At 43.5% G+C, this 27,738-nt stretch overlaps 1 protein-coding gene across 1 annotated transcript in view; it reads left to right on the top strand.

Annotated features, from left to right (window-relative positions):
* The first annotated feature begins 5,250 nt into the window (after positions 1–5,250).
* LOC134539068 (SPARC-related modular calcium-binding protein 1) overlaps positions 5,251–27,738 on the top strand; it is a 110,149-nt gene continuing 87,661 nt past the window's right edge. The window contains exon 1 of the mRNA XM_063380782.1: positions 5,251–5,436. Coding sequence (XP_063236852.1) covers positions 5,359–5,436 — 78 coding nt within the window. The 5' untranslated portion in view covers positions 5,251–5,358. The remainder of the gene's footprint in view (positions 5,437–27,738) is intronic.

Raw genomic sequence — 27,738 nt, 5'->3', positions numbered from 1 at the left:
CCCGTCGTTAAGGACCAAATTCCCGCGAGGGTAGCTGTAGTCTCTCACTCCTTGCCTTGTTACAGCACCAGGGTAGGGGGGCGGGGGTGTGCGTTAATGCGCCTGGCGGCATTTTCGCGCGAATTTACGGGGAAGTGCTGACCGCAAGGCGTCTGGACATTTGCATGGCACCCCCTCCCCCTCGTCACTTAACACGGCTTGCCCGCCGTCCTTGGAGGCATTCCAGCCAATGCCGGCCCGGCGCGGGTGCTAATGGCGTGGATTTGCATCGCGAAGCAGCGCTCAGAGCACTTCTCACCAAATTCGGTGTTTAACGGCATCATGTTTGCTGATTCCAAACAACTGCCAGTAACGGAAAGTTCAACCAAGCTGGCGTAATGTACAAAAGCATCGAACCAACTTTTATTTTTATCCTTCCCTAACCTAACTGAAACAAAGTGTATCTTGTTTCGAAGTGGTCTGGGTTAGGGAAGACTCCAGGTGCGTCCCAGGACGAAGCCTATACACATTAGTCACGCTGGGTTTCAGCCATGCATCATGTGCTTTGTTCGGGGATTGGCTAGAGATGGCAACAAACTCAATCCCTCTTAAACTCTAGACTATTACTAGTCAAGTTTTGGCCCACATGAAACCTGCGTAGACTCAGGAAACAACACCCTGGGCTCGTTCATGCTGGGGTTAAATAGTGCAGGTTCAGTGCAGGACAAGAAGGATGGTCCAGGAAGAATAGTTGGTCAGGGTCAAGAAAGTTCCAACCATGCTGGGTGTCGGGAGCCACTGGTGTTTGCGTGCGTCTGGGTTGGTACCAGTGGCGGTGAGCGACTTCACTCGTCGCCCAGCGGCTGCCTGTCAGCTCGCGTGCTTATAACTGTGGGGAAGAAGACGGTGTTGGGCGAATATTGATAACACTTATTGCTAGGGGCATGCAGATTTCGCGAAAAGATTTCAAAACTAAATAAAAGTTAAAATACTGTAGCCAGGGCCGGTGCAAGGTAAATTGGCACCCTAGGTGAAAAACATTAATGCCCCAACTCCCCCCCCCCCCCCCGCCCACACACACGCTGGACAACCGAAAAAAAAATTCCTTGCCTCAAAATACATCACGTAAGCCTAAGATTCTGTCAACAATCAAATGTAAGCAGGCTTGTGTTTTTTTTTTTTACCTTTTTACTTATTACAAATCATAAACAGGTCACCGTGGACTTTAAATAATTACTTATATCAATATAAACATTCCAAACTGTTACAAAAATCAATTTTCATCTAGCTTTCAATGATCGTTAAACGTGTTGTATCAGCTGTTATGTGTCGTGCTGCGCCGCCCCCAGCTACTTGGCGCCCTGGGCGGTTGCCTAGTTCGCCTGCATGGACGCGCCGGCCCTGACTGTAGCATCGTCTGTGTTTCGTGATTGGGTGAGTTTCTCCCAGGTACATATCGATTGTGACAACACCAATCACAGTGATTCAGTGCGGAAGTAAACGCGTCCTGAGTGGCTCAGGTCAGACAAAGGCAACGACTTCCCTCGCAGACGGACGGCCGCCCATCGCAAGGAATGAAACCACAGGTGCGGGTATACCTTGTCGCAGTCTAATAAGTTGTTCAGATCTTTTCGCAAAAAAAAAAAATGCCTGCCCCCACTTATTGCAAATTTAAGAAACGTAAAAATTTAATCTCGAACTGGCGCGTCGGGTCTCACTCCCAGAAGGGACGGCGCGGCAGGATCGCCTGTCGCCAGCAAAAGGCGCGACTGCTGGCGTGCAACAAGTGGATGCAGCGCAGCCGGGGAATTGATGATAAAACAAAAGGGGGGGGGGGAGGAAGTACGCAGAAACTCATCCCCCCCTCCCTGGCCAATAGGGGACCATGGAGGGTCACAACACCCCGCTGACGTCCTCAGGGCTCGCACTTCGCGGAAGTTGAAGCTCGAGGCCATGTCTCACTCCTCACCCCCCCCCCCCCCCCTTTCCCACAACCATCCAGCACCGTCTGCCAACTGATGTCCGGGGATCACGACGAGGGAAAAAAAAATAGTAACTAGCGCAGCAGGGGTGTGAATAATGTGAATAATGTAAATGTATGTATATGTGAGAATAGTTGTAATTTTTACTAAATTTGTTATGCCTTTTGGTAAAATAGCACTGACAGCTAATATTGTACAATCCTTGTAAAAATACGTAAATAAAGACTTATGAATTTGAAAATATGATTTGACCCGTGGGAAGGGGGGAGGCGGAAGACTACCATAGTGAAAGAATTCCGTCTGGTCTCTTCGAAAAAGGAGGATAGCGCTGTCAACCATATAAGCTGTTTTTCAGGTTAACTTTAAAGCTTAAAAGATAGCCCTTCTGACGGGGATAGTTCCAATCACAAATCACCTCCAGATCGCGGACGAGAAAAAAGAAATGTGTCCAAAAATGGTTCTAAAAAATTATTCTAAAAAAAAAAATACGTATGATAGTTTTTCCATGATGGCACTTTTCCTCCGGTTTTGACGGAGGCGACGGAAAAGTACCATAATGGAAAAACTGCCATAACAAAAAATGGACGAAGGGGGAATTCTACCGAAATTTCTTATACGTTCCAAGGAATGAGGAAAACAACGGCCTTGCTCGTTAAATCTGATGTTCGATTCCCGGCGGGGTCGGGCAAGGATTTGCTTCTCTTCGCGAGCCCCTCCCCCCCCCCCCTCCTAGTTCGTAGCAGGTACGACCTTTGAATATATATACTGTATAGAAGTCGCGAGTGGATAGGATTTGCTCTACGTTTTTCAGAAGCGTATGATGAGCAGCTTGGGAACTTCACCGCTGCAGTGCGCTGCCGTAACGTCCTGTATCGTCTTAGGTTGTTATTTACACGTTAGAGCGCAGCGCTGTCGCCCGCTGTCATTCCCCGCACCCCCCATTATCATTCACTGCAGCTCAAGGTCGTTCAACGGGAGGGGGAAGGGGTGTTTGAAGAGTTCGACACTTGTCCGCTAGGGACCACCACAAGTCGATGCCCTAGAGATGGTGGCGATTGCGGGCGGTGAATTAACCAACTACCTCAAAACCGTATTAGAAATTTTAACCTGGGCTGGCGAATTCTATACAGTATATATATTCAAAGGTACGACTCAGGCGAGCTCCATATGCGCGAGGCGCGACGAGTTCTTGGGAAATGTCCCTGCCGCTGTCGAAGCGAAGCATAGCTAGTTTTACATCCCGTCAAGTTGGCAGCAAGTCAAGGAAAGCAGTCCCACGACTTAACGCCCTGTTGATTGTACGCTTGCGCCGCATCTATCTCTCTTCCATTCGATTGGAACAACCAACGATTTGACTTTTTCGAGGCACATTAAACTTGAAACACTACCATTCGTGTCCTACTTTTCCTATCATCGTTGGAAGAAGTTAAATAGCAAACATGTATAAAAGTAATAGTTAAAATAATCTCTTCGTTAAAGTAATAAACATCTTATTTGAATTAATGAGTGCAAATAAAAGTATATTTATCAATTAAATGGTAGATTTCATTTCACTCCTTCTTTGTATCCATACAAAATAGTGATAATTCAATCAAAATGATTCCATTTTATTCATAAAAGTATGCAATCATTTCATCAGTGTTTTGTTATGACGTCACGTTAAACTACCGTCCGTAAACCGACTTTACAGACAAACAATTTTTTTTTTTTTTTTTTCATTTTGGGACTTTATAAAAGATCGCGTCTACGTTCCGCCAGAGTTGAGACACAGAATTCAAGAGGCTATTGTTTCCATTACCCCGGACGAGTTAACCAAAGTGTAGGAAGAATCGGGCTTTAGGTTGGATGTGTGCCGCATAACTAATATTGAACATTTGTAAGGAAAAAAAAAAATAATTGGTTAGTTTACCTTCTATTTGAACTCTATATAATATATATCTGCGACATTCTTTTATGGACACCCTGTATTTTTGTATTTTTTACCCCTTTCCTTCCGTGGACTTTAACTATACAGGCTGGTGCATGTCGGGAAGCCTAAGATGTACATCAAGTTCTGTCCCTGCCCGAACACGTCCGAATATTCACCTTCGGCCAACCTCGGGTTCATTTATATGTATTTATATTTCTCTGTTTATTTTAATGTAGCTCTACTAACCTAACTAACCGTCCATGGTGTTTTAAATGTGTTTTAATGTAGCTAAACTACCCACCAGTTTTAATATTTGAATTAATTTTTCCTGCGCAAAAATAAAACAAATCCCGAGGTTGGCCGAAGGTGAATATTCGGGCGTGTTCGGGCAGGGACAGAACTTGATGTACATCCCAACACTTCATCCAGACCATCCTCTGTCTCCTGTAAATTCCTACACGTAATGCGTGCCAATTTGCACCCCGCATGAATGTGCCCAGGGTTTTCCCTGTGTCTATGCAGGTTTTACCTGGGCCCAACCTATCTCTAGTTATAGTCTAGATTTAAGAGTGAGGGGAGTTAGTCATGGCGCCAATCGTTGCCATGGCTGGCTAATCCCCTCCTAGCACATTATGCATGCGACCCTCTCCTTGCATGGCTAATCCCAGCATGACTAGGCGTATAGGCTTCGGCCTGAGACGCACCTAGGTCCCCTCCCTAACCCGGACCCCTCCAAAATAAACTTAGTTTTAGCTTTGAATATATATACTGTATAGAAGTCGCGAGTGGATATGATTTACTCTACGTTTTTCAGAAGCGTATGATGAGCAGCTTGGGAACTTCACCGCTGCAGTGCGCTGCCGTAACGCCCTGTATCGTCTTAGTTGTTATATACTTGTTAGAACGCAGCACTGTAGCCCGCTGTCATTCCCCGCACCCCCCACCTATCATTCACTGCAGCTCAAGGTCGTTCAACTAGAGGGGGAAGGGGTGTTTGAAGAGTTCGACACTTGTCCGCTAGGGACCACCACGAGTCGATGCCCTAGAGATGGTGGCGTTTGCGGCGGTGAATTAACCAACTACCTCAAAACCGTATTAGAAATTTTAACCTGGGCTGGCGACTTATATACAGTATATATATTCAAAGGTTTAAGTTCGGTTAGGAAAAAAAAAATGTACATCTCAGGCTTCTCGGTGTAATGTCTGCCGGGAGGCTGAGTGACCAACGGTATGCTTACACCAGCAGTGTGGACCGTGGTAGGGCGGGGTAAAGGGGGTGCTGGAAGGGGGAGAGGAGGGAGGGATCTCCCCCTCCCCTCCAGGACCCCTGACGGAAGACCCGGCGACGCGGATTGAAGAGCTCAGTCAGTCGCGCTCCAGCGGGCGCGCCGGATCAGAGCGACGCCGTGTGGTGGGGGGCATCTTGTCGGCCAGTCCCGCGCACCACGTGCGCGCGTAGTGCCCGGCGCGCGCCGTCCTGCGACCAGCATGGCCGCCGCTCTACTGGTGCTGCTGTTTGCCCTGACCCGCGCGTGCTGCCAGCCGGCCGACCCCGCTGCCGCGCAGGTGCGTGGAGTTGGTACCTCAAGCTGTTGTCGCGCTAGACCAATGTATCTGCTTGGGAAGCCTCCTTTTCACAGAGGAGAGAGCCAAAACCCGAAGTTCATGATTTTTCCCCCCGTATCTTTCATGTAGCTATCCTAACCAAATCAACCGTCCACAATGTTTTAAAGTATTTATAATGTAGCTAACCTAACCTAATTGATAGAGACTGGAAAAAATTCGCGGATTCATTCCGTGTTAGTCTAGGATCCAAAAACGTTTGCCTTTATACCGCATCAGTGATTGGGCCACAGTTTATCTGAATGATACTCGGCCAATGAAAAAACCTTTAACAAAAGAAGTATCGAATCACTAGCGTACCAGTTAACAGGTGTCACGAGTCAGTAGCCAATGAGCAGGTGTTATTTTCCCGCGTGCATAGAGGATCATGGAGTCTATCCTACAGGTCATTGAAATCGCGAATTTTTCCGGTCTCTACTAATTGACCATTAGTATCCTTTTATCAACACAGCCATATTTATTTACAATGAACAAAAAAAAAACCGGAAGATGCGCGATCGTTCGTTTGGCTCTCTCGTCTGTGAAAAGAAGGATTCACGTATCTGCTTAATGCATGTGCTACCAACTTCTGACAACAAAAAATAACTTTCTTTTCTTTCAGAAAAAAAAAACATTTTTTTTAATGGCAAACCTCCAGTTTTTAATCATATACCTATATATAAAATATTAGTTATATCTAGAAATATTACATCTAAAATAAGTCTAGAAATATGCGCCACATATTTTTCGCTCATCAGACTTGCAGTACGGTATGCGGCGCCAGCTGTCTTCCTTGAAAGTGGCTGCCGTCTGCCCGTATTTTGAACGGGCCATTTGCTTCCGCACTGGACATATGTGATTGGGTGTACCAAACATGCGCCTGAAATAAAGCCCAAAACAATCACGAAATACGGACGATGCTACATTGTTTTTTTTTTTTATCTATAGGTAAGCTAGTCTAGAAAATCTTTTCGTTAGGAAATAAAAATTACGTGCCCCTATCTACAAGGGCCCGTTTATAACAGTCCCAACCTGTGTGCGATCCGTGTCATCATAACGTGAATGACGTCACATCGTCGTAAGGAAAACAACCTGTCTATAATAAATTGCGATGTCTGATGTCCGTATCTACCGATTTATAAAGTGGTCACCGGAGCGAAGTAAACATAGGGCGCCAAAATAATTTGTTTTTCGATTGTTTTTTTTTTGTTTACTACTTTCATGCTTTGTAAACGTGTACGCAGGCTAAGTTTGGAAATTTGTGGGAGTTCAATAACGTTTTATTCTGTAAGGCTGTACCAACCTCGGGGATTAGTCCAAGTATTTGCCAATTAATTTAGTAGAAAACTGCAATAGAACATTAGCATTGAAGAAGCAAGGTGCCTTATTAACGCCATGTGATCTCTTACAAAAAAAAATACTTTCCAAGGAATTTACACAATTTCGTTCAACAGTTTATTTGTTCAAAACAATTAACATGCAACTATGAAACTGACAACGATAAGTCGGAAGTAAGCACATAAAGGTACAAAGTTTATGAAAATAACGACCAAAAACAATTAAGGCGTAACTGCACTGAAAAACTCGCGAATAAAGTCGCACGAGCAAAGTAAAAGCTGATGAACTCCCGTTTATTTTTTTCCGTTCGCCTCTCGAGGCAGGAACCGGGAACTGCAAACATCGGAGTGTGTTTAGTTCTTCTTGTACGCCACCAGAGGGCAGCAGGGCACGGATTGGGACAGAAAGTTCAGGTGGACCAGTCGTCGCCCGCACCTTTGAATATATATACTGTATAGAAGTCGCCAGCCCAGGTTAAAATTTCTAATACGGTTTTGAGGTAGTTGGTTAATTCACCGCCGCAATCGCCACCATCTCTAGGGCATCGACTTGTGGTGGTCCCTAGCGGACAAGTGTCAAACTCTTCAAACACCCCTTCCCCCTCCCGTTGAACGAACTTGAGCTGCAGTGAATGAAGGAAGGGGGGTGCGGGGAATGACAGCGGGCGACAGTGCTGCGCTCTAACGTGCAAATAACAACTAAGACGATACAGGGCGTTACGGCAGCGCACTGCAGCGGCGAAGTTCCCAAGCTGCTCATCATACGCTTCTGAAAAACGTAGAGTAAATCCTATCCACTCGCGACTTCTATACAGTATATATATTCAAAGCCCGCACCACATGTGACGTCAGAGTGCCACGTGGGCCAGTCAGTCGGACAGATCGGGACGTTGCAGTGTGGACGGGCGTTGGACGGTGTGGCTGGGACCAGGGCCCCCACATGGCCGGTGCTACCGTTGCCATGGCAACGGGGCCCATGGGTCTAGGCCCTAGGGGGCCTGCGAAGGAATGAAAAAAAACTTAAAACAAAAAAAGTAGACAATTTTAAACAAATCATAGAAAACAATTAAACAGTATTAGTTACCGATGAAATATCACACCAGAGTAGTATTATTCGGAATGTGCCGTGCGTACAGAACGTGTCTGAATCTACAACTGTGAGTAACAAAACCACCACCAATTTGACGTGACACCATGTGTTGACAGTGCAGAACACTTACACTCATTTATTTGCCATCATTCGAAATAAAATTTACGTTGACGATCGAAACACTGACTTAAAACTAGTTTTAATGTGTTTTAAAAATAATTGTGAAAAGGTTTAAAATATATATATATAACTGAAACAATGTACATAAAGGAAAAAAAAACATTTTTTTTATCTCTGTTAGTAAAAAAGGGGGGGGGGGGGGGGCATGATGACTTCTAGCAACGGGGCCCACAGGATGATGTGGGGGGGTCTGGCTGGGACCAACTGCTGTGACGTGGTTTGGTGCGCCTCAATTCGGAAGCGGCTCACTTCAAGCCAGAGCGCGGCTCTTTGAACACCGCGGCAGAAATCCTCCTGCGTAGGAGGATGACGCTAGAGTTTTTCAAAGTGAAACTTCTTTGCTGAGGGGGCTACAATTTTCGGGGACGCACCACAACGCCGAAATACCACAACGCCGAACGTACAATAACGCCGAAATGCCAAAATTGACCACAACGCCGACAGCTAGAAAACTGCTGTGCACCACAACGCCGAAATACATTAACCCCGAAAAATGTCATTGCAGGACTGCCACAAAGGTTAGGTTAGGTTAGGTAAGGTTAGCACACAAATTCATTCAGTTGTTTTTCATTTTGCTCCTGTGGCCCCCCTTCCCAGCAGCAACATTTTTCGGCGTTACTGTATTTCGGCGTTGTGGTACACAGCAGTTTTCTAGCTGTCGGCGTTGCGGTCAATTTGGCATTCGGCGTTATGGTCGGTATTCGGCGTTATTGTGCGTTCGGCGTTGTGGTAACGACACCAATTTTCGAGCGTTACGAAGATTCCGGTCGCGTGAGGTTGAATCGTCAGGTTCGCGGTGGTGGGGTAACCCGGTAGAGGAGGACATTACGTCAGCGGCGACGCCACTCCACAACGCATGTACTAGCGGTCAAATGGGGAAGACGGCAGGGGCAGGGGAAGGGGAAGGGATAGGTACGTAACGGTAGCATGCTATCTTATCTAACTAGCTACACATACGCCAGTTGTAACGGACTGGAGGGGGAGACGGCAGGGGAGAGGTAGAAATGACGCAGCAGTGATGCTACGGGAATTCTCGTAAAGCGAATTTTTGTTTGTCTACTCCTCAGTTTTTCGTAACGGCTAACGATTGACGCTACCATGTTTCTTTTATTTTATTTAAAGAATCTACAAATTATTTATTCGTGTGGAAAAGAGTTATTGATTTGTGCAATTAACTTTTATGTGAGAAGTATGATTAAAAAAAATATTCATAGAATTAAGTGTTTAACTTTATAAGTGTAATTTATTTCTGGTATGTGAACACTGTGACTATGAAAAGGAGTCGATAAGCATAATAATGGCTTTGGCCTCCCTGGGATACACACCCGTGATTTTATGGATAACGATGTTCAGTAAAATAATTTCTGAACAGTGTATTTCCGGAATGATCAGACTATTTTTTTTTTAAATATAATTTCTCGGACATACGCCACTGCAGTTTTGTATTGATTGTCACGGGAGAAAAAAAATCACAAATGCAAAATAGGAAATAAAAAAAAATAAACCCACAGAAAACAATCCTGAATCAGCTAAGTCAGACAGATAAACCCAACGACGAACCTGAACATGTGTTATGGACTACACAACGACGACAGCACAGACGAACACAATTTTAAACTTAAATATCAGACAGCACAAGATTCCGCGGAAGTTCCCGTTTTTCCACTACTCCTTCCCTTCTCCCTCGTCAGTAGTTCGGGCTACCATTATGAACTCACACCTAACAGGAATTAATATTAGGTCTGAAATTTCTTTTACATTTTCATTATTGTTTGTATTTAGTATCATTGGAAGGTTAATTCCTAAAATCTGTGACATCGCCATTTGTTGTGGGTAATTTATAACGGCTTGTGCAACTAGAAAATTATTTCCCAGAATTCCCGTATAAGGACAGTTTTTAACGACATGAAATTGAAAACTATGTTGGTTGTGATTCGTTCCTACGTTAAAGAACATTACTAGTGTACCCATGGTCGTTACTTTATCGTGCGCGATTCCTTTCAGGGTGCAACGGTTGACCCGTTCCTTATCTTGTCTCTTTAAACAGTTACAAGCAATTAAACTTATCTCGGAACCTGTATCAACTAACATCCTCCTATCAACATTTTCCTCTATCCCGCGTAATGGCAACTCAATAAAGGTTAGCGTCCGTTCTACACCCACGGGAGTTTTGTTTCTGTTATTGTTGCAGCCTAGAGGTTTCCTGCTTGATATGCTAGAGGAGTTCATTGGCTGCTTCCTGACTCCTCCAATCTCGTTTCCTGATTCGTAGTTAACTCTAGACCAACGCTGACTCGGAGTACCGGGCTGTGTAATGCGTTGAGAAGTAGATGTTTCAGTTCCGTTTTGGGGACAGAAACTTCTTATGTGTAGGGACCGGAAAAATTCGCGGGTTCAATGACCTGCAGGATGAACTCCATAGTTCTACGTACACTCGGTCAAATGTCACCCACTCATTGGCTGCTGTCTTGTGAGACGTCCCAGCGTAGCAGCCTGTGATTCGATAAAGCTTTGGTTGAGTGTTTCTCATTGACCCAGCGTCATCCAAGTGAGTTGTGAGCCAATAGCAGAGGCAGCACTGAGGTATAACTATTTGTATTTTAGCCTATCGCGAAATGAATTCGCGAATTTTTCATGTCTCTACACTTGTGTGTCCTTTTTGTCCGCAATTATAACAAACAATATTCAGGTTTACCTGTCGCTCACTTTTTATTTATCTTTTGAGAAAACATTTTTTCCCGCTGTATGTCCTACCTTATTGCAATTCATGCACTTCAAAGATTATCCAGAGTATCTTATGTCGGTGTTCATCCACGCTCTCGACCCTTAATTTTGTCACGCTGGGAGTAAATATAACTTTCTTCTTCTAATGCAACTTCTAATAGCATCTCCCAGACTGCGAACATTATTCCCCCTGCTACGAATTATTACCTGTATTTTCTCTTCTTACAATCCTTGTACAAAACTAGCCTTAGCTAAAGCCCGCCGCACACGGTACAATATTCCTTACAATATTGTAAGCTAGGAGTCGTACTGGCTCTACTGCTAGTTTCTTCACTCGAATTCAAACTGGATACTAGTAGCTGTACGAGCTGGGCTACTGGTTTTGCGTAATAGACTGCGTCCTATTTTCGTTGCTTGGTGTGTTCCAATATTTAAGGAGTGGCCAATCAGAACTCACGAAAAACAGCACGAGGGGTTGTTTACACTTTTAAGCGCGCATGTCGTGATAAACATGGACGGAAAGAAGTGGAATAGTGACCAACTCCTCGTTTTAATAAATGCATACAAAGAAGAGCATTGTTTGTGTGCAGTAAAAAATGTGAATTGTCATAATAAAAATTTGTTGTGGAGAATATTCTTTTAAAAAAACTAGTAAGGCAGCTAGAATCGTGTGCAGCAGAAACTTGTAGCGCACCTAGTGTTTCAGCTTGTAGCCTACACAGTACAGAAACCAGTAAACATTCTAGTAAGCAAACTAGTAGAAAATATTGTAGGTACCGTGTGCGGTGGGCTTAAGTGATAAATCAACGCTTGGGCCCCTTGCAATTCCGCCTCTGCTACAACTCGCGCCGTGGCTTCCTTTAACTGTGACATCATGGAGTCTAGTCTGCTTCTCCACATTGCTACCGATTCATTCATACTTTGTCTAGCATTGAACATCGTACATGCATAATAATCAAGTGTTCTTCTAACGGAATAATTTTCCTCCAAAACATCGCGTACCCCTTCCCAAGTACTAACAGTGGTGCGTGCGAGTAGTTTCGTCTTAGCGTCCCCAGTGATTTTTGCTTTTATAAATTTAAGTAATTTATCGTACTCGTTGGGGTTTATGATTTCAAATGCTGCTTCACAATTATCTATAAATTCCTTCAATTTATTTTTGTTACCATCAAATGGCTCTCCTATCAACTTTAATGTTTCCGACAAACTACAATAATTACCTTCGTTCTTTCTCTCCTGGCGCGCCATCTATGCGAATACTAACTTATCACACGGCTAAACTTACCAAAATTGTGGACACAAAAAGACCTTGGGCAGTAATTACTTGGTTCTGCAATCACTCACAAGGAATTTGGAATGCCGAGTGTGACTAACCTGACTAAGCAAGCGTCTTCTCTCTTCCTTCTTCTTTATTCTTTCTTCTTTACTTCTCTCTTCATTAGCCGACGCCGCGCCGTCTTGAATCTCCGTCGCAGGCTCCCGACGTCTTCCTTCTTCGCTCGTCGTCGCCGTCTGGAATATCCGCGCGCGGGGACGCATCACAACGCCGAACGTACAATAACGCCGAATACCATAACGCTGAATACCATAACGCCGAATGCCAAAGTGACCGCAACGCTGACAGCTAGAAAACTGCTGTGTACCACAACGCCGAATTACCACAACGCCTATATACATTAACGCCGAAAAATGTCATTGCAGGACTGCCACAAAGGTGAGGTTAGGTTAGGTTAGGCTAGGCTAGGTTAGGCTAGCCTAGGTTAGGTTATGGTTGTGGTATTTCGGCGTTAAGATACATTTAAGAAACTCATACAAATTCATTCAGTTGTTTTTCATTTTGCTCCTGTGGCGCCCCCTCCCCGCAGCAACATTTTTCGGCCTAACTGTATTACGGCGTTGTGGTACACAGCAGTTTTCTAGCTGTCGGCGTTGCGGTTAATTTGGCATTCGGCGTTATGGTATTCGGCGTTTGTCAGGGTCGCAACTAGAGTCTCTGGCACCCGGGGCATGAATGGATTCATGCGCCCCCCCCCCCCCTCTTTTTTTGCACATACCACACCAATAAAGCGGTGGGGTCCGGGGGCCCCTCCCACGGAAAAAAAAATGGTGCTATTTAAGGATTTTCCATACCTACATGTAACAGTTTCTGTGCTACTGTAACTTCCACGCATGAACCCACTACCAGTTGTAGTATAGGAATTACAATGCAAGACGGCGATTTCGGCGCCCCCACAGCTTTGCGCCCGGGGCGTGTGCCCCGCTTGCCCCCCCCCCCCCCCCTAGTTGCGGCTCTGGGCGTTGTGGTAACGACCCCCGCACGCCCGTCGGCTGTTCGGCGCCGCTGTCACCGCGACGTGGGGGACGCTGATTCCGCCCAGCCGTTGCCTTCCAGCGTAGACGATTATGTCTTCCTTCCAATTGGTTTTTCTCGTCGGAGAGCGGTGTTAGCAAGCTTCTCCATACACTTTCAGAGTGTGCTTCAGTGATGCGAACCTTCCACTCCTCTTCACTCGGCACGACGAAACTACTACCTCTTGGTCTCAGCTCCGCCGTCGTCTTCATACGTTGCTGACCTGTTTCTTCTTCCACTTGGCTACCCCACACCTGGCGCCAAAATGTGTAGTAGTGTCCGGCTGCCCTGTGGACAGCCTAGAGTCGCAGACGGACCCGTGGAGTGTTCCTATACACCGAGCGGACGTGCATCGTTGCCAGGTCTAAGGGATGGGTACCCCATCAGAGAAGTAACTGCAGGCATCAACTTGAAGACTGTCCTTTTATCGAGCACATCTTAAACTCCATGTACGTTTTCTACTGAAACAGCTGACAGAATTACATGGCACGTCTGACGCGAGTCAGTCCCACCCTCAGAGTGTCCAAATGTCCTTCCCTTGTCTTGCCTTCTACCACAGATTTCCCCCTCCCCCAAGTCCATCGGGCAGTTTCTTGGTCACAAGGCCTGCCTTCCATCGAAGCCTCCACATTTCCACGAGCACACAAGCAGACTCATCCGTTCGTTCGCACGGGGCATCGAGCAAGTATACATGTTTATTGACATTGCTGCCACTGCGTGCTTCATTGACGTCAGACTTTTAGTGCACTATGATTTAAGATTTTCACAAACATTCCACGCGCATCATCTAGCCTACTGCGCGTGTATTTTAACTATGAGCTACGTTTTAATATTCAATATACGTAACCCTTATGAAACATCATTTTTCATCTAATTATTTATCCACATAACATAGTCTTACAATAAACAGAAATTATAATTATGTTATATTTAGAGACCCGTTAATTTCGCGGATTCATTTCGTGTTATGCTAAAATTCAAATAATTATACCTTAGTGCTGCTTCTGTCATTGGTTCTCTGTTAATCTGGAGGACTGAGGGCCAATTAGAGACCCTCACCCATAGAAATGTCGAATCACAGGCCACCCAGTCGAGACGACTCACAAGTCAGCAGCCAATGAACAGTTGGGCATTTGCCCGAGTGTGTAGAGGATATTGGAGTCTATCCTGGAGGTCATTGAATCCGCGAAATTCACGGGTCTCTAGTTATATTCCTTGGTATATGTATCAGGAGTGGATCAGCGACTCCGGGCCGCCACAAGATGTTATGGGCGACACGGCGGGGGAGCTGAATTGTTGCCCCTTGGAAGGGCAGCCCTTCAGGATTTTTCTGGCAGTGGTGTTTTTGATAGGTTATCTTTAACAGAGGTGTTTTTGAAAGGTTGTCTGAATTGTTGCTCCTTGGAAGGGCAGCCCTTCAGGATTTTTCTGACAGTGGTTAGTTTGTAAAGCGACTGGAAAGGCAGCCCTTCCAGTATCTTTAAATGTGTCTATTTTCGTAATTTTATAATACTTAATTGTTGCCCCTTGGAAGGGCAGCCCATCAGGATTTTTCTGACAGTGGTGTTTTTGAAAGGTTGTCTGAATTGTTGCCCCTTGGATGGGCTGCCCTTCCAGTCGCTGTACAAACAAACCATTGCCAGAAAAATCCTGAAGGGCTGCCCTTCCAAGGGGCAGAATTTCAGTCGCCCCGACACGACACCGACGTAGACGGACTCAGTGAAAAAGGAGGGGGGGGGGGGGTTATTTTTCCCCTAGCACACACAACTAATGGCAGGTGAGGGCTCCTCTTATAATAATTTTTTCCCCTGACAAAACAGTGAAAAAATTGCAGTGGCGTTTGTCCGAGGGATGGTTTATTAAATCAAAATTCCCTATTGCATGAATCATTTGAAGAGCGTGGTTTTTTTTTCTTACTTCCCACATCTGCCCTCAGAGGCTCTGTTGTTACAGTAAATCCTGCGTCAATTTACCAACCATATTTATAATATCAGCTCCAGACCTTTTATTATTTTATTTCTATTAATTGTTTGTATGCAACAGTAAAGTTAGTTTTCTATTACGTTGAGTAAGGATAGGTAACTTCTAGCGCGCGTGCATAAGTACACACGGCCAATTTTGTTTTTATCACGCAATCACTAGAGACCGGAAGAATTCGCGATTACAATGACCTGTAGGATATACTCCTTTATCCTTTATGCACGCGGGAAATTTACACCTGCTCATTGGCTACTGATTCGTGTTACCTGTTAACTGGGACGTTCGTGATTCGATACTTCTGCAAGCACGAAATTAGTAAATTACCGAACATATTAGATAATTGGGTCAAAACATTTAAACAATATTAAAAAAATTAAACTAGGCCTCTCAAAAAACATTCTTTATATTTATTTATACTCAAAACTATTTCAGATAAACAACATTTATTGATTAGCGTGGTTTAGATTTTATTTTCCAAAACAATAAAAAATTATATGATTTGCAGGTTAGTGCCATACAATTTGTTTTCAATATTTTTTGGGACAAACCTAAATTTGGTTGGCCACCGGGAGGGGTTGGGAAAGGGGGGAGGGGGGGAGTTACGAATTACGTCAACTTTTGTTTTGTTTAAAAAAATTGGTTATCTGTATAGTCGGTTTACGGACGATAGTTTAAAGTGACAACGTCATAAAAAAAAATGAAATGATTGCATACTTTTATGAATAAAATTGAATAATTTTTATAGAATTATCACTATTTTTATGGATACAAAGGAGTGAAATGAAATCTACAATTTAATTGATAAATCTATTTTTATTTGCACTCATTAATTCAAATATGTTTATTACTTTAACGAAGATTATTTTAACTATAACTTTTATACATGTTTGCTATTTATTTCTTCCAATCTGTGTTATTCTGTTAAGGATAGGACGATGATAGGAAAAGTAGGAAACGAATGGGAGTGTTTCAAGTTTAATGTGCCTCGAAAACGTCAAATCGACGGTTGTTCCAATCGAGTGGAAGAGAGATAGATGCGGCGCAAGCGTACAATGAGCGTAACGGGACACAGCGTAACGGGACAATGTGTGTTACGGGATACTTTTTCGTGCGTGCAGCCGGCGTTCAACGATTTATTAGACGTTGTCACCTCAAAAAAAATGCCGCTTAAGGACTAAACCACGAAACTAAACAGGTACAGACAAATGCAAGGGCTTTTAAATGGTATTCGTAATCAGACACTTCCAAGAAATCTTGAACAACAAATTCAAGATTAAAAAAACTACGACAAAAAAAATGAATCAGTATGGCGAGTGAGACCGGTTATTTCAAATGGTTATTTCCAAGGTCGTTTTTTTGTACGTAACGTCATCTCATGTGCAATGTGCAAAGTTTTGGGAGAGGATGCGTGAGAATCCTAAAAGCATTGTTTACGATAAAACCGACTGCAGTTTTACATGTAGGCGTATGTATAATTTATGCTAACCAAATTAATATTTATGCTAAAAATACAAATATACTTTTTTCTCAGTTTGGATGCATGTCATATTTCCATTTCCCCAAAACGTACTCACCAAAGACAAGGCTGATTTTAACGCACGCTGTAAGATACTTTATGAATGCAAAAAAAAAAAAAACCTAATTTTAGAGTTAAAATTTAACAACCTGAACACACCAGGACTCAAACTATATTGTAAGTTTTTTTTTCTTTGTCAGTTCATAATATTAGCTGCAGGTAATTTTTTTTCCCACATATGTAACTATAGGTAAGCAAGATAAATAAATAATACATTTTTTTTATGTCATGACTGTAGAGACCTGTGAAATTCGCGATTTCAAATCCCTAAAGGATATACTCCATGATCCTCTACGCACTCGTGCAAATTACATCTGCTGATTGGTTACCGACTCGTAACAACTGTTGACTGGAATGATCGTGATTCGCTAATTCTTCTGTTAAAAGATTTTTCATTGGCCCAGATTCCTTCAGATAAACTGTGGCCCAATCACTGAAGCAAAATAATGTCAAAAGTTTTTGGACTCTATCCTATCGCGAAATGAATCCGCGAATTTTACATGTCTCTATAGTGATGACGTAGAGACCTGCAAAATTCGCGGATTCATTTACCTCTAGGATAGACTCCACAGTCCTTTAAATACTCGCGGAAATGACACCTGTTCATTGGCTACTGACGCGTGAGACGTCTGAACTAGGCTGTCCGTAATTCGGCACTTTCTTGGTTTAGTGTTTCCCATTGGCTCACAGTTCCCCGGATAAAATGTGGGCCAATCGCAGAAGCGGTACGAAGGTATAGCTATTTTGATGCTAGCCTATCTCGAAATGAATCCGCGAATTTTGCATGTCTCTATTCATGAGGATCACACAACTGATCTCGCACGTAAAGCACTAAAACCAGAAGGAAAGGAAAAAAAAAACTTGTTTGCGTATCATGCACGCCGTGGTGAGATTTGATTTTAAATTACGTCCGTGAAGTGTCTGACGGAAGAAACACAAAAAAAAAAAAATATATAACCAACATAACTGCTCCCGTCTCACGCTTATTCTTCCCGTAAATTGCTTGCCGCTGATCGGAGGGCGATCCACTCGATAATCTGCGGGGAATGGCGTTTTATTATTCAATCAGGTTCGCCGGCTGAGAAATGCTGCGTTTCGATCGCGATAAATTCCAACGCCACGATATTTCTGAGGCGCCCTCTTTTTTTTTTTTTTTTTTTTTCTCCAAGTACGTTTAGAAGCCGCGCCACAGGTTGGCGACCCGGCCGACCGGTTTCTCTTTGGCGCCAAACGATGGCAGTTGTTTTCCTCTCTGTTCGATGCGGGAAGCCTTCTTTTCACAGACGAGAGAGCCAAACGCCCGATCGTGCATCTTCGGGTTTATTATTTTTTGTTCATTGTAAAAGGTTAGGTTAGTTACATTATAAATACTTTAAAACATTGTGGACGGTTGATTTGGTTAGGATAGCTACATTAAAGATACTGTGAAATCATGTAAACGGTTTCCTAGCCCTGCATAGCTTCATATTAAAAAGTTATTTGCTGAGCAACAATAAAATGATTTTACAGTATTTTTAATGTAGCTATACTTACCTAATATAATCAACCATCCACATTGTTTTAAAGTATTTATAATGTAGCTAACCTATCCTAATCGACCGCAAAATTAAATGCCACACCGGTTTATACAATGAGATGGAACGGAAAAAAAAGCGAGCATGAACGTCGGGGAACTTCGGGTGTGGCTCTTTCGTCTGTGAAATGAAGGCTTCCCGTTCGATACGCCCAGTTCCTCCGCGGTTACTCCTACTCGCGAGGATGTTCGTTTCGGCGTTAAGGGGCCCGCCTCGTCAGGGGTGTGTGTGTGTGTTAGTGAGGCGGGATTTTAAGCGCGACGCTCGCTGGTGCTTCTAGCGCGGTGTCTCCTCTGGACTGGCGCGCAGTCTTCTCGTCGTCACAGGATAACTGTGAAGTTTGAGCGGTGACCGTAACATTATATGGCCGAGAAATGAAGATAAAGGTGTAATGCAAGTCCCTTAAGTGATTTTCAAGAATCTGTACCGGTTGTTTTTACGCCTAAAAATTACTCCGAAAACATGAGTTCTAGCCATTTTAACTCTTCTAAAAATACAGTTCAAAAACTTAATTCGGTATCAAAGGTACTTTTTCGGTTCTCAGCGAACTCTTGAATGCTTTTCGTAAGCAGACCCTCACTCGGGTATCTTGAGCAGTTTTTGAAATCGCGTTTGTTTTCCCTGAAGCTCTGCGCACCGCGTGTGTGCCCTCGGTAGGCGGGGCCCTTAAAAGTAGGAATGACTAGAAAATGGGTGGAGCGGGCAAACAAAATGGCGTGTGCAAGTGCAGAAGTTCACCCCAGTTTGAGTCGACGGGCCTGAAGATGGGGCGACCGCCCCCGTCGACCAGTGGCGGATACAGAAAAATCTCTGGGTGGGGGGGGGGGGGGGCAGGTCTACCTCTTCCACACACTCCCTTGTTATGTCACCTTGGTTGCTTGGATGCAGCCAGAGATCTTTTTCCAAGCTCTATCCGTTTCATTTACGTCTCGCCCGAATATTTGCTGTTGTTGGTGCATAATTGTGTGCTATTTGTAGTTAAAATGGCCAATTGTGCAGTATACAAATGTCAAAATCACTGCAGAAAAACTAAAGATTCTGGAATATAATATTTCTCTTTCCCTATAAGAATGAAGAGTGTTTTAGAGTATTTATTTTCAATATAATGTGTATGATCAACTATACGTTATATTTATATCAATGGATATATTTCGAGCAAAATATTAAGTTTTTATTTGTACTTATGAAGTTGCTCAGTGTCAAGGGGGGGGGGAGGGCGTGCCCCCTGCGCCCCCCCTATGAATCCGCCACTGCCGTCGACCGAGGAACGCGAGGCAGGTGGTGTCGTCTGCCGGGGGCGGAGGCGCGCGGGGGTTTTCGGCGATGAAGAGACCTTCTGGCTTGCGGCCCCGCAGCTGCGCCGCGCTCCTCTGCGCTGATAACAGCGAGCAAGGGAAACATTGACTCTGGCCGCCCGCCGCCGCGCGCGTCTCTTTGTCACCTGCGCGCGTCGCACGGCGTCACGGCTGATAAGGCCCGCCCCTGTTGCGAAACTGCTCCTGAGGTCGCGCCGACCCACGGCTGCTAGAAGGCGGCCGATGGCACACTCGCGGTGCGCAGAGCTCTCCAGGACAGAACAAACGCGATTTCAAAAACTACTCAAGACACCCGAGTGAGGGTCTGCTTACAAAAACCATTCAAGCATTCGCTGAGGACCGAAAAGTACCTTTGATACGCTAGGGGCAGGAAATTTTCGCGAAAAAACCTGAACGCTTACTAGACTGCAACAAGGTACACCCACACCAGCGGTTTCTTCCTTGTGATTGGCGGCAGTCTGCGAGAGAAGTCGTTGCCTTGTTTGCACGAGCCACTAAGGACGAGTTTGCTTCCACACTGAATTAGTGTGATTGGTTGTTGTAACAATCGACATGCACCTCAAAGTAACTCACCCAATCACGAAACACAGACGATGCTACAGTGTTTTAACTTCCAGCTACTCTCGGAGTCTTTTCGCGAAATTTTCATGGCCCTAAGTATAAAATATTAAAACTTATAGATACAAAACACTTATCTCAACCAAACTTATCTTCTTTTTCAGACAGTAGAGAATTTGTAAATAGAGATTGTCTAGATGTAAATAGATCCAAAGTGTGGAACGTTCAATACTACCAAGGTTACGGATTTTCAGTAATTATTACTGATTTAGACGTTCAGTTACGGAGCTACGCATTTATTACGAAAACAGAGAAACTTACGGACGTCTCGAAATCAGCGTTTCGTAAGATGAATATTGCTCATTTATCTCTTGTAATAAGAAAGTTAATATTACGTCAAGTTCTCAACATTAATATGAACTCTGAAAGTTATTTTCTTAATTATAAGTGGTTTTCAACCTGTGTCATTTTTGTAGATTACTCGATGATTGGTTTTATCTCGTCACTGTTTAGAAGTGATGTTAATTATGTTGGTTCTTACGTATTAACGCCACCGCCAGCTACAGATTTGGCGGTTTTTAAGTGCCGCCAATCTACACCTAAAATTTTTTTCAGTACCTGTGCATGGCTGCTGCTGGTGCAAAAAAATTGTTTACCTATGTATGTTTGTGTGTTTGTTTTGATGAACTCTATTCAAATAACTAGCTGCCCGACCCGGCTTCGCACGGCTATACTAATGGAAAAAAAATTAAGCCACATCTCCCATTTACAGTAATGGTAAATTAAAAAAAAAATCAGTGAAAATTTATTACAATGCTGTATAATGTACCGGAGAGAAAATGAATAGCACCGATGGTTTCCCGACTCGTGCACGCAACGTACAACTGATGTACCCGTACTTCGCTACGGCAGTCTACAGGCAGATCACTCTTGCGCCGCTCATTATACATGCCCCTCCTTGTGGGTACGCCACTGCCGCGCGATGCCCGTTGCCATGGAGTCGCAGAAGGCATGAACAATGCAAAATCCTGTTCTCATGCAGACAAAGTACCCACTGTTGCCTGGTTTTAACCACCCATGGGATCTAATTTTCGGAAAATGTCATCCTGCGTAACATAAGGAACATTACTGTGAAGTTTCAAGTCTGTAAAATATATATACTTGAAAAAAAGGGCAATAAAAAAACAAATTAAACACACAGAAAGGGAAAAAAACAATAGTTTAGGTTTGCGATTTAAAGTGATAAAAAGTATTTAAATACTAATTGAACTCTTATGAGGGTACTGATTGCTTCGTTGTTAATATCACACGGGTGTTTTTTACTTGTATGGGAAAATTAAGAATGATAAGGCATCTAGTGCGTGGCAACAATGTTAATAGGCAATAGCGCCTGCGGCATTAACACACACTTCGTACGTGTACTGCATGTTGTATCTAACCCCCTCCAACGCATTTGATTCTAAATTGGACTTTTAGTAAGGATACCTAATGTTATTGATACTATAATATAGCCTATAGCCTTCCTCGATAAATGTACTATCCAACAATGAAAGAATTTTTCAAATCGGACCAGTGGTTCCTGAGATTAGCGCGTTCAAACAAACAAACTCTTCAGCTTTATAATATTAGTATATATGTGAATGGTCGATTAGGTAAGGTTAGCTACATTAAAAAAAACTATAAAATATTTTTTATGGTTGCTTAGTAATTGCAAATTTAAGATGTGGCTATTCTGACCTTTGGAATTTTATTTATCAGAGTTCATATGGTGACAGCATCAGGTGAAAGAAAATAGAGACTGTTTTGAATCTATGTTAAACTCTATATCGGGCTATTTTCCACCGACATCCGATTGACTACTTTGTTTTTAAATATAGTTTTTTGAATTTTGAAAGTGTTTTATTTTAGGATTTGTCGCAAAAATTGTAGGTGTAGATTGGCGGTACTTAAAAACCGCCAAATCTGTAGCTGCGGTGGCGTTAATACGTAAGTACCGTAAGTACCATTATTGACGTGACAACGTCTAATAAATCGATGAACGCCGGCTTCACGAACGAAAAAGTGTCCCGTAACGCACATTGTCCCGTTACGCGGTGTCCCGTTACGCTCATTGTACGCTTCCACCGCATATATCTCTCTTCCACTCGATTGGAACAACCATCGATTTGATTTTTTCGAGGCACATTAAACTTGAAACACTCCCATTCGTTTCCTACTTTTCCTATCATCGTCCTATCCTTAACAGAATAACACAGATTGGAAGAAGTTAAATAGCAAACATGTATAAAAGTTATATTTGAATTAATGAGTGCAAATAAAAGTAAATTTATCAATTAAATTGTAGATTTCATTTCACTCCTTCTTTGTATCCGTACAAAATAGTGATAATTCAATCAAAATGATTCAATTTTATTCATAAAAGTATGCAATCATTTCATCAATGTTTTGTTATGACGTCACGTTAAACTATCGTCCGTAAACCGACTTTACAGACAACCAATTTTTATTTGTAGAGTGTGTTACCTCACAGTCTGCAGTTGGCGCGAACAGCTCTGACGCTCTCGGATCGTGTAAGCGGAGGCAGTCCCGGCGCAGAGGGTCTGGGCCACACTTACACGGTCGGGAAGGAAAGGAGAAAGGTTGGAAGGGAGGTGTCGTCCTTCAAACAGGTTGGCATTCCCGAAAACGAAGCCGGTCGGTGGATGTTTATTCGGGTCCTGGAGTACGGGACACGTAATTATCACATGCCTCCACACGCGCCGACACGCCACTCATAAATATTCAGGGGCAGACGAAATTGGTGACCAAAGTTTCACGTCCAAAAAAAAAAAAAAAAACCACTGTGTATTGTAGGGTAAACACACGAAAGAATTAGCGTTCGGTTGGAATACATCCAGTACGCAGAGTAAAAAATAAATAAAATATTCTCTTACAGCCAAAAGTTGCAGAATTATTTGTTATTTAATATCAAACACTATTAAGTTTACAGGCACATTGGTGTCGAACCAGTGTTGTATCTGAACAAACAAGTTCTTGGCGACTCCATTTCGCACGGACTCACAGTCTGTGGAATGTGTTGTAAAAAAATGTAGCGTTCCAAATCCACAAATTTCGGGGGAAAACGAAAGATGAATCCTAAACAGACGATGAGATTTTGTTTGGAACAGACAAATATTTGTACATGGCGATACAAATAATATTTTCTTGATAAAAAAAAAAGTGGTATATGTAACAATATCGATTTTGTACCCATAACACAAAAAAAAAGTTTAGTTTGAGTTCACAAAATATTTTTTGTCAGGTCAACCAAATTTTTTCCTTTAACAAAATACTTGTTCGAATCAACCGCATCTATTTGTTTGTAGCCCCCTCATCAAAAAAGGTTTTGCTTAAATAAATAAATAAATTTAAGCAAATTAAAATATAAGAGTCCCGTGCAAAAATATATAAATTACAAATATATACGAAGGGAATAGTTGTGTACGGGATGGGGGGGGGGGGGGGGTTACCACGTGTGACGTCACAAGAGTCCCTGAACCTGTGGCGCACGCCAGAACTCTCCAGACCTCTCTGCGTACAGGCGTCCAGACCGGTGGGTGCGTGGAGGGGGGAGGCGGTGACTGACAGGCCGCCACCGCCCTCTCTGGTGACTTTGAATATATATACTGTATAGAAGTCGCGAGTGGATAGGATTTACTCTACGTTTTTCAAAAGCGTATGATGAGCAGCTTGGGAACTTCACCGCTGCAGTGCGCTGCCGTAACGCCCTGTATCGTCTTAGTTGTTATTTCAACGGTAGAGCGCAGCTCTGTCGCCCGCTGTCATTCCCCGCACCCCTCTTCCATCATTCACTGCAGCTCAAGTTCGTTCAACAAGAGGGGGAAGGGGTGTTTGAAGAGTTCGACACTTGTCCGCTAGGGACCACCACAAGTCGATGCCCTAGAGATGGTGGCGATTGCGGCGGTGAATTAACCAACTACCTCAAAACCGTATTAGAAATGTTAACCTGGGCTGGCGACTTCTTTACAGTATATATATTCAAAGCTGGTGATTAGAGGGATAGGGTCCGTGATCTGCCCAACTCCACGGCAGCCGGGGCGGCCAGCTAACACTATATTCATCCAGTGGCGTAGCAAGCGGGTGGCAGGGATGAGCTAGGGACCGGAAAAATTCGCGGTTTCAATGACCACTAGTATAGGACTCCACGATCCTCTATGTACTCGGGCAACTATCACCTGGTCATTGGCTACCGACTCGGGACACCTGTTTACTGCGATTCTTATGATTCGATACTTATTTTTGTCGAGTGTTTGCCATTGGCTCAGAGTCCTTCAGGTAAATTGCGGTCAATTAACTGACGCAGCATTAAGCTAAACGAGTTTGGATTCCAGCCTGTCTCGAAAGGAATCCTCGAATTTTTCCGGTCTCTAGGGATGACCACCGGAATAATGGTTTGGGAAGGGGGGGGGGGGTGTTTGGGCCCCCGTCGCAACGGTTTTCGCGTTTACTGAACCCTCTCCCCCCCCCCCCCCCACTTTCTTTTAATCCAAGAGGGGGCGCCATTTTCAAGTCTGGCCAAGTTATTAGGCTCATACCTCATATATAGAGACCGGAAAAATTCGCGGATTCATTTCGTGATAGTCTAGAATCAAAATACGTTTGCATTTTTACTGCATCAGTGATTGGGCCACAGTTTATCTGAATTATACTCGGCCAATGAAAAACCTTTAACAAAATAAGTATAGAATCACTAGCGTCCCAGTTAACAGGTAACACGAGTCAGTAGCCAATGAGCAAATGTAATTATCCCGCGTGCATATAGGATCATAGAGTATATCCTACAGGTCATTGAAATCGCGAATTTGTCCGGTCTCTACTCATATACCTACATCAAAACTCCCCCAGGCAACTGAATCCGTCAGGGTGTGATCCTGATTAGGATGAAAAGATAATTATTTTACATGCCTGACACTGTTACCAGTGCCAAACATGGGTTCCGAGAACCGGGAAATAGATTCGCCATTTCCAATCGCAGCATGTTACTGGTGAGCGCACGGCTAGGTCTGGAGGTTGAGGAGACCCATCCCAACATCGGCCCCACCGACCCGCCCCCAGCTGGCTAGTGGTGCCAGTCACCTTAGCCACGCCACTGTATTCATCCACTCGTCCACTCGCACACCCGCTTCGGACCCGGCTTGTGTTGTGGGGGGGGGGGGGGGGGGTGCGGCGGGAGTCCCGCCCTGCCGTTTGCCCGTGACGCGAGACGCTTGGCTCGATAGCGCGTCACATGACAGTCGCGGATTCATTTTGCGATAGGCTGGAATTAAAATACGTGTGCCTTTTTACTGCATCAGTGATTGGGCCACCGTTTTTCTGTCTGAATGACACTCGGCCAATGATTAACCTTCAAGAAAAAAAGTATGGAATCACTAGCGTCCCAGTTAACAGGTGTCACGAGTCAGTAGCCAATGAGCAGATATAATTATCCCGAGTGCATAGAGGATAATGGAGTCTATCCTACAGGTCATTGAAATCGCGAATTCTTCTGGTCTCTACAAATATTTAGAAACCGGTATAATTCCCGGATTCATTTCGTGATAGGCTGAAATTCACAACATGTGTACAGTTCTGCTGGTTCTTCCATTGGTTAGCAGTTTAACTGGATCTCTGTGGGCTAGTTAGAGACCATCGACCAAAGAATGGTCGAATCACAAAGCTACCCAGTGGAGACACGCCTCACGAGTTTGCACCCAATGAACACGCGCGTGTTTGCTTGAGAAATGCAGATGAATAATGGAGGCTATCCTAGAGGTCATTGAATCCGCGAATTTTTCAGGTCCCTACAAATATTTGCCGAGCCGAGCCGGGCCGGACGCACACGCACGTGCACACGTGCACGCACACACACGTTTGCGCTACCGCCATAACTGCCGGCTAGAGCGTGGACGATTGCTTTTGCTGCTTACCTACCAGGAGCGTGATTTGGGATTTTCACCTGGGGTTGGCGAGGCGTACCAGGGTCTGGGGGGGAACGGAATGCCCCTTCGTGTAAGGGGGCCCGGGTGTCCAACCCCGAAAAATTAATTTAAAAAACCTAATTGTTAATTTTTTAGTTTTTTAAAGTTTTTTTAGTTTTTTTTTCATCACAAATTACAAAAAAAATAGCCATCATTCTCTATTTACCACTAAAGATTAATCGTAAATTACTTTAATTAATAGACAGACCATTTGTAAAGTAGATATAATTTACACACAACTCAAGAGTATGCATATTTTTTAAAAAAATTGTTTGAGTGTTCTTCCCAATATTTTATCCTGCAACTTTGTAAACGATTGAAATTTTTATTTCAAAACGGGGTGGTTTAATACTGGGTTGGGCGATTCTGGGGGTGACCACTGCCACCCCCTGCCAACCCCTGTCACCCCTTGCCACCCTCGAATCACGCCTAAATCTGGCACTGCTGTTGAGAATAATTTAATCTGCGTTATAAAACACTCTCGTGACATTTGGATGACTAGAGCTGTCCTATAAATATTTAAATAAAGTTGTATTTACATACAATCTGATACATACACCATAACAAATAATATTTACATATTTTTCAAACTTAAGGTGGGATCTTACACACGCCCATTTTTATTATTTTTATTTTCTCGTTATTCATAATAGTTAAGTGCAATTTCTGTAAATTTAACACTATACCTCTCTTGCATTTGTTGTTCTGTCACTGATGTTTTCAACAGATATTAACTATGTGTAATATAGTGGGTGTAAAAAAGTCACGTGTTTGTAATTGTTGTCACTTTTTATATACATTATACTAAACTTAGTGGATACCTGTTGAAAATATCTGTGTCAGACCCACAAATGAAACATAAATGTGGTTTTAAATTTACAAAAATAGCCCTTCAGGAAAAAAAAAAAAGAGGTGTGAGATCCCCAACTTCAATCTAATTTGATGTTTTGATGCTTATGCTGTTACTTTACTGGTTATATAATTATTATTTCTTTTTTTTTTTGGAAACTTAGACATTGTTTTAGATCTTCAATACTTAAAGCGAAGCTAGAAACACCGAATTTTGCGCACTTATGTCAGTTGGATGTGTCAATATTCCTTCTAAACTTAAAAACTCTTATCATATAAGTGTGTGAAAAGTTATTTTTATTGATAGTATAATACGCGTACGTAATCTGTATGGGAGCGATATAACGGTTTACCATTCTTAACTTCTCATTTACGCAGGTACATTAGTGGGTATGCTGAATTTACGAAACGTTTTTAAAGTGCAAAGGACTGTAAGAGGTTATCTTCGGACGCGAATTTGTTCCATTCCCTGACGACAATTCTGCCAACCAGAGGAGCAAAAAAAGAAGTCCAAGTGTTTAAAGTAACCTCACTTTTTATCTCGAAACCTTTTCCGCGAAACACAGCTCTCTCTCTCTCTCTCTCTCTCTCTCTCTCTCTCTCTCTCTCTCTCTCTCTCTCTCTCTATAAATGTATAACTCTCTCTGTATCCATTTTCCTGTTCGTCTCGACAGCTCTCTCTCTCTCTCTCTCTCTCTCTCTCTCGGCCCTACCG

The sequence above is a fragment of the Bacillus rossius genome, chromosome 14 (genome assembly GCF_032445375.1).
Source record: "Bacillus rossius redtenbacheri isolate Brsri chromosome 14, Brsri_v3, whole genome shotgun sequence".
Classification (NCBI taxonomy): Eukaryota; Metazoa; Arthropoda; class Insecta; order Phasmatodea; family Bacillidae; genus Bacillus; species Bacillus rossius.
Note: the sequence above shows the minus strand (reverse complement) of the source record. Positions and strands in the feature narration are given on the sequence as shown.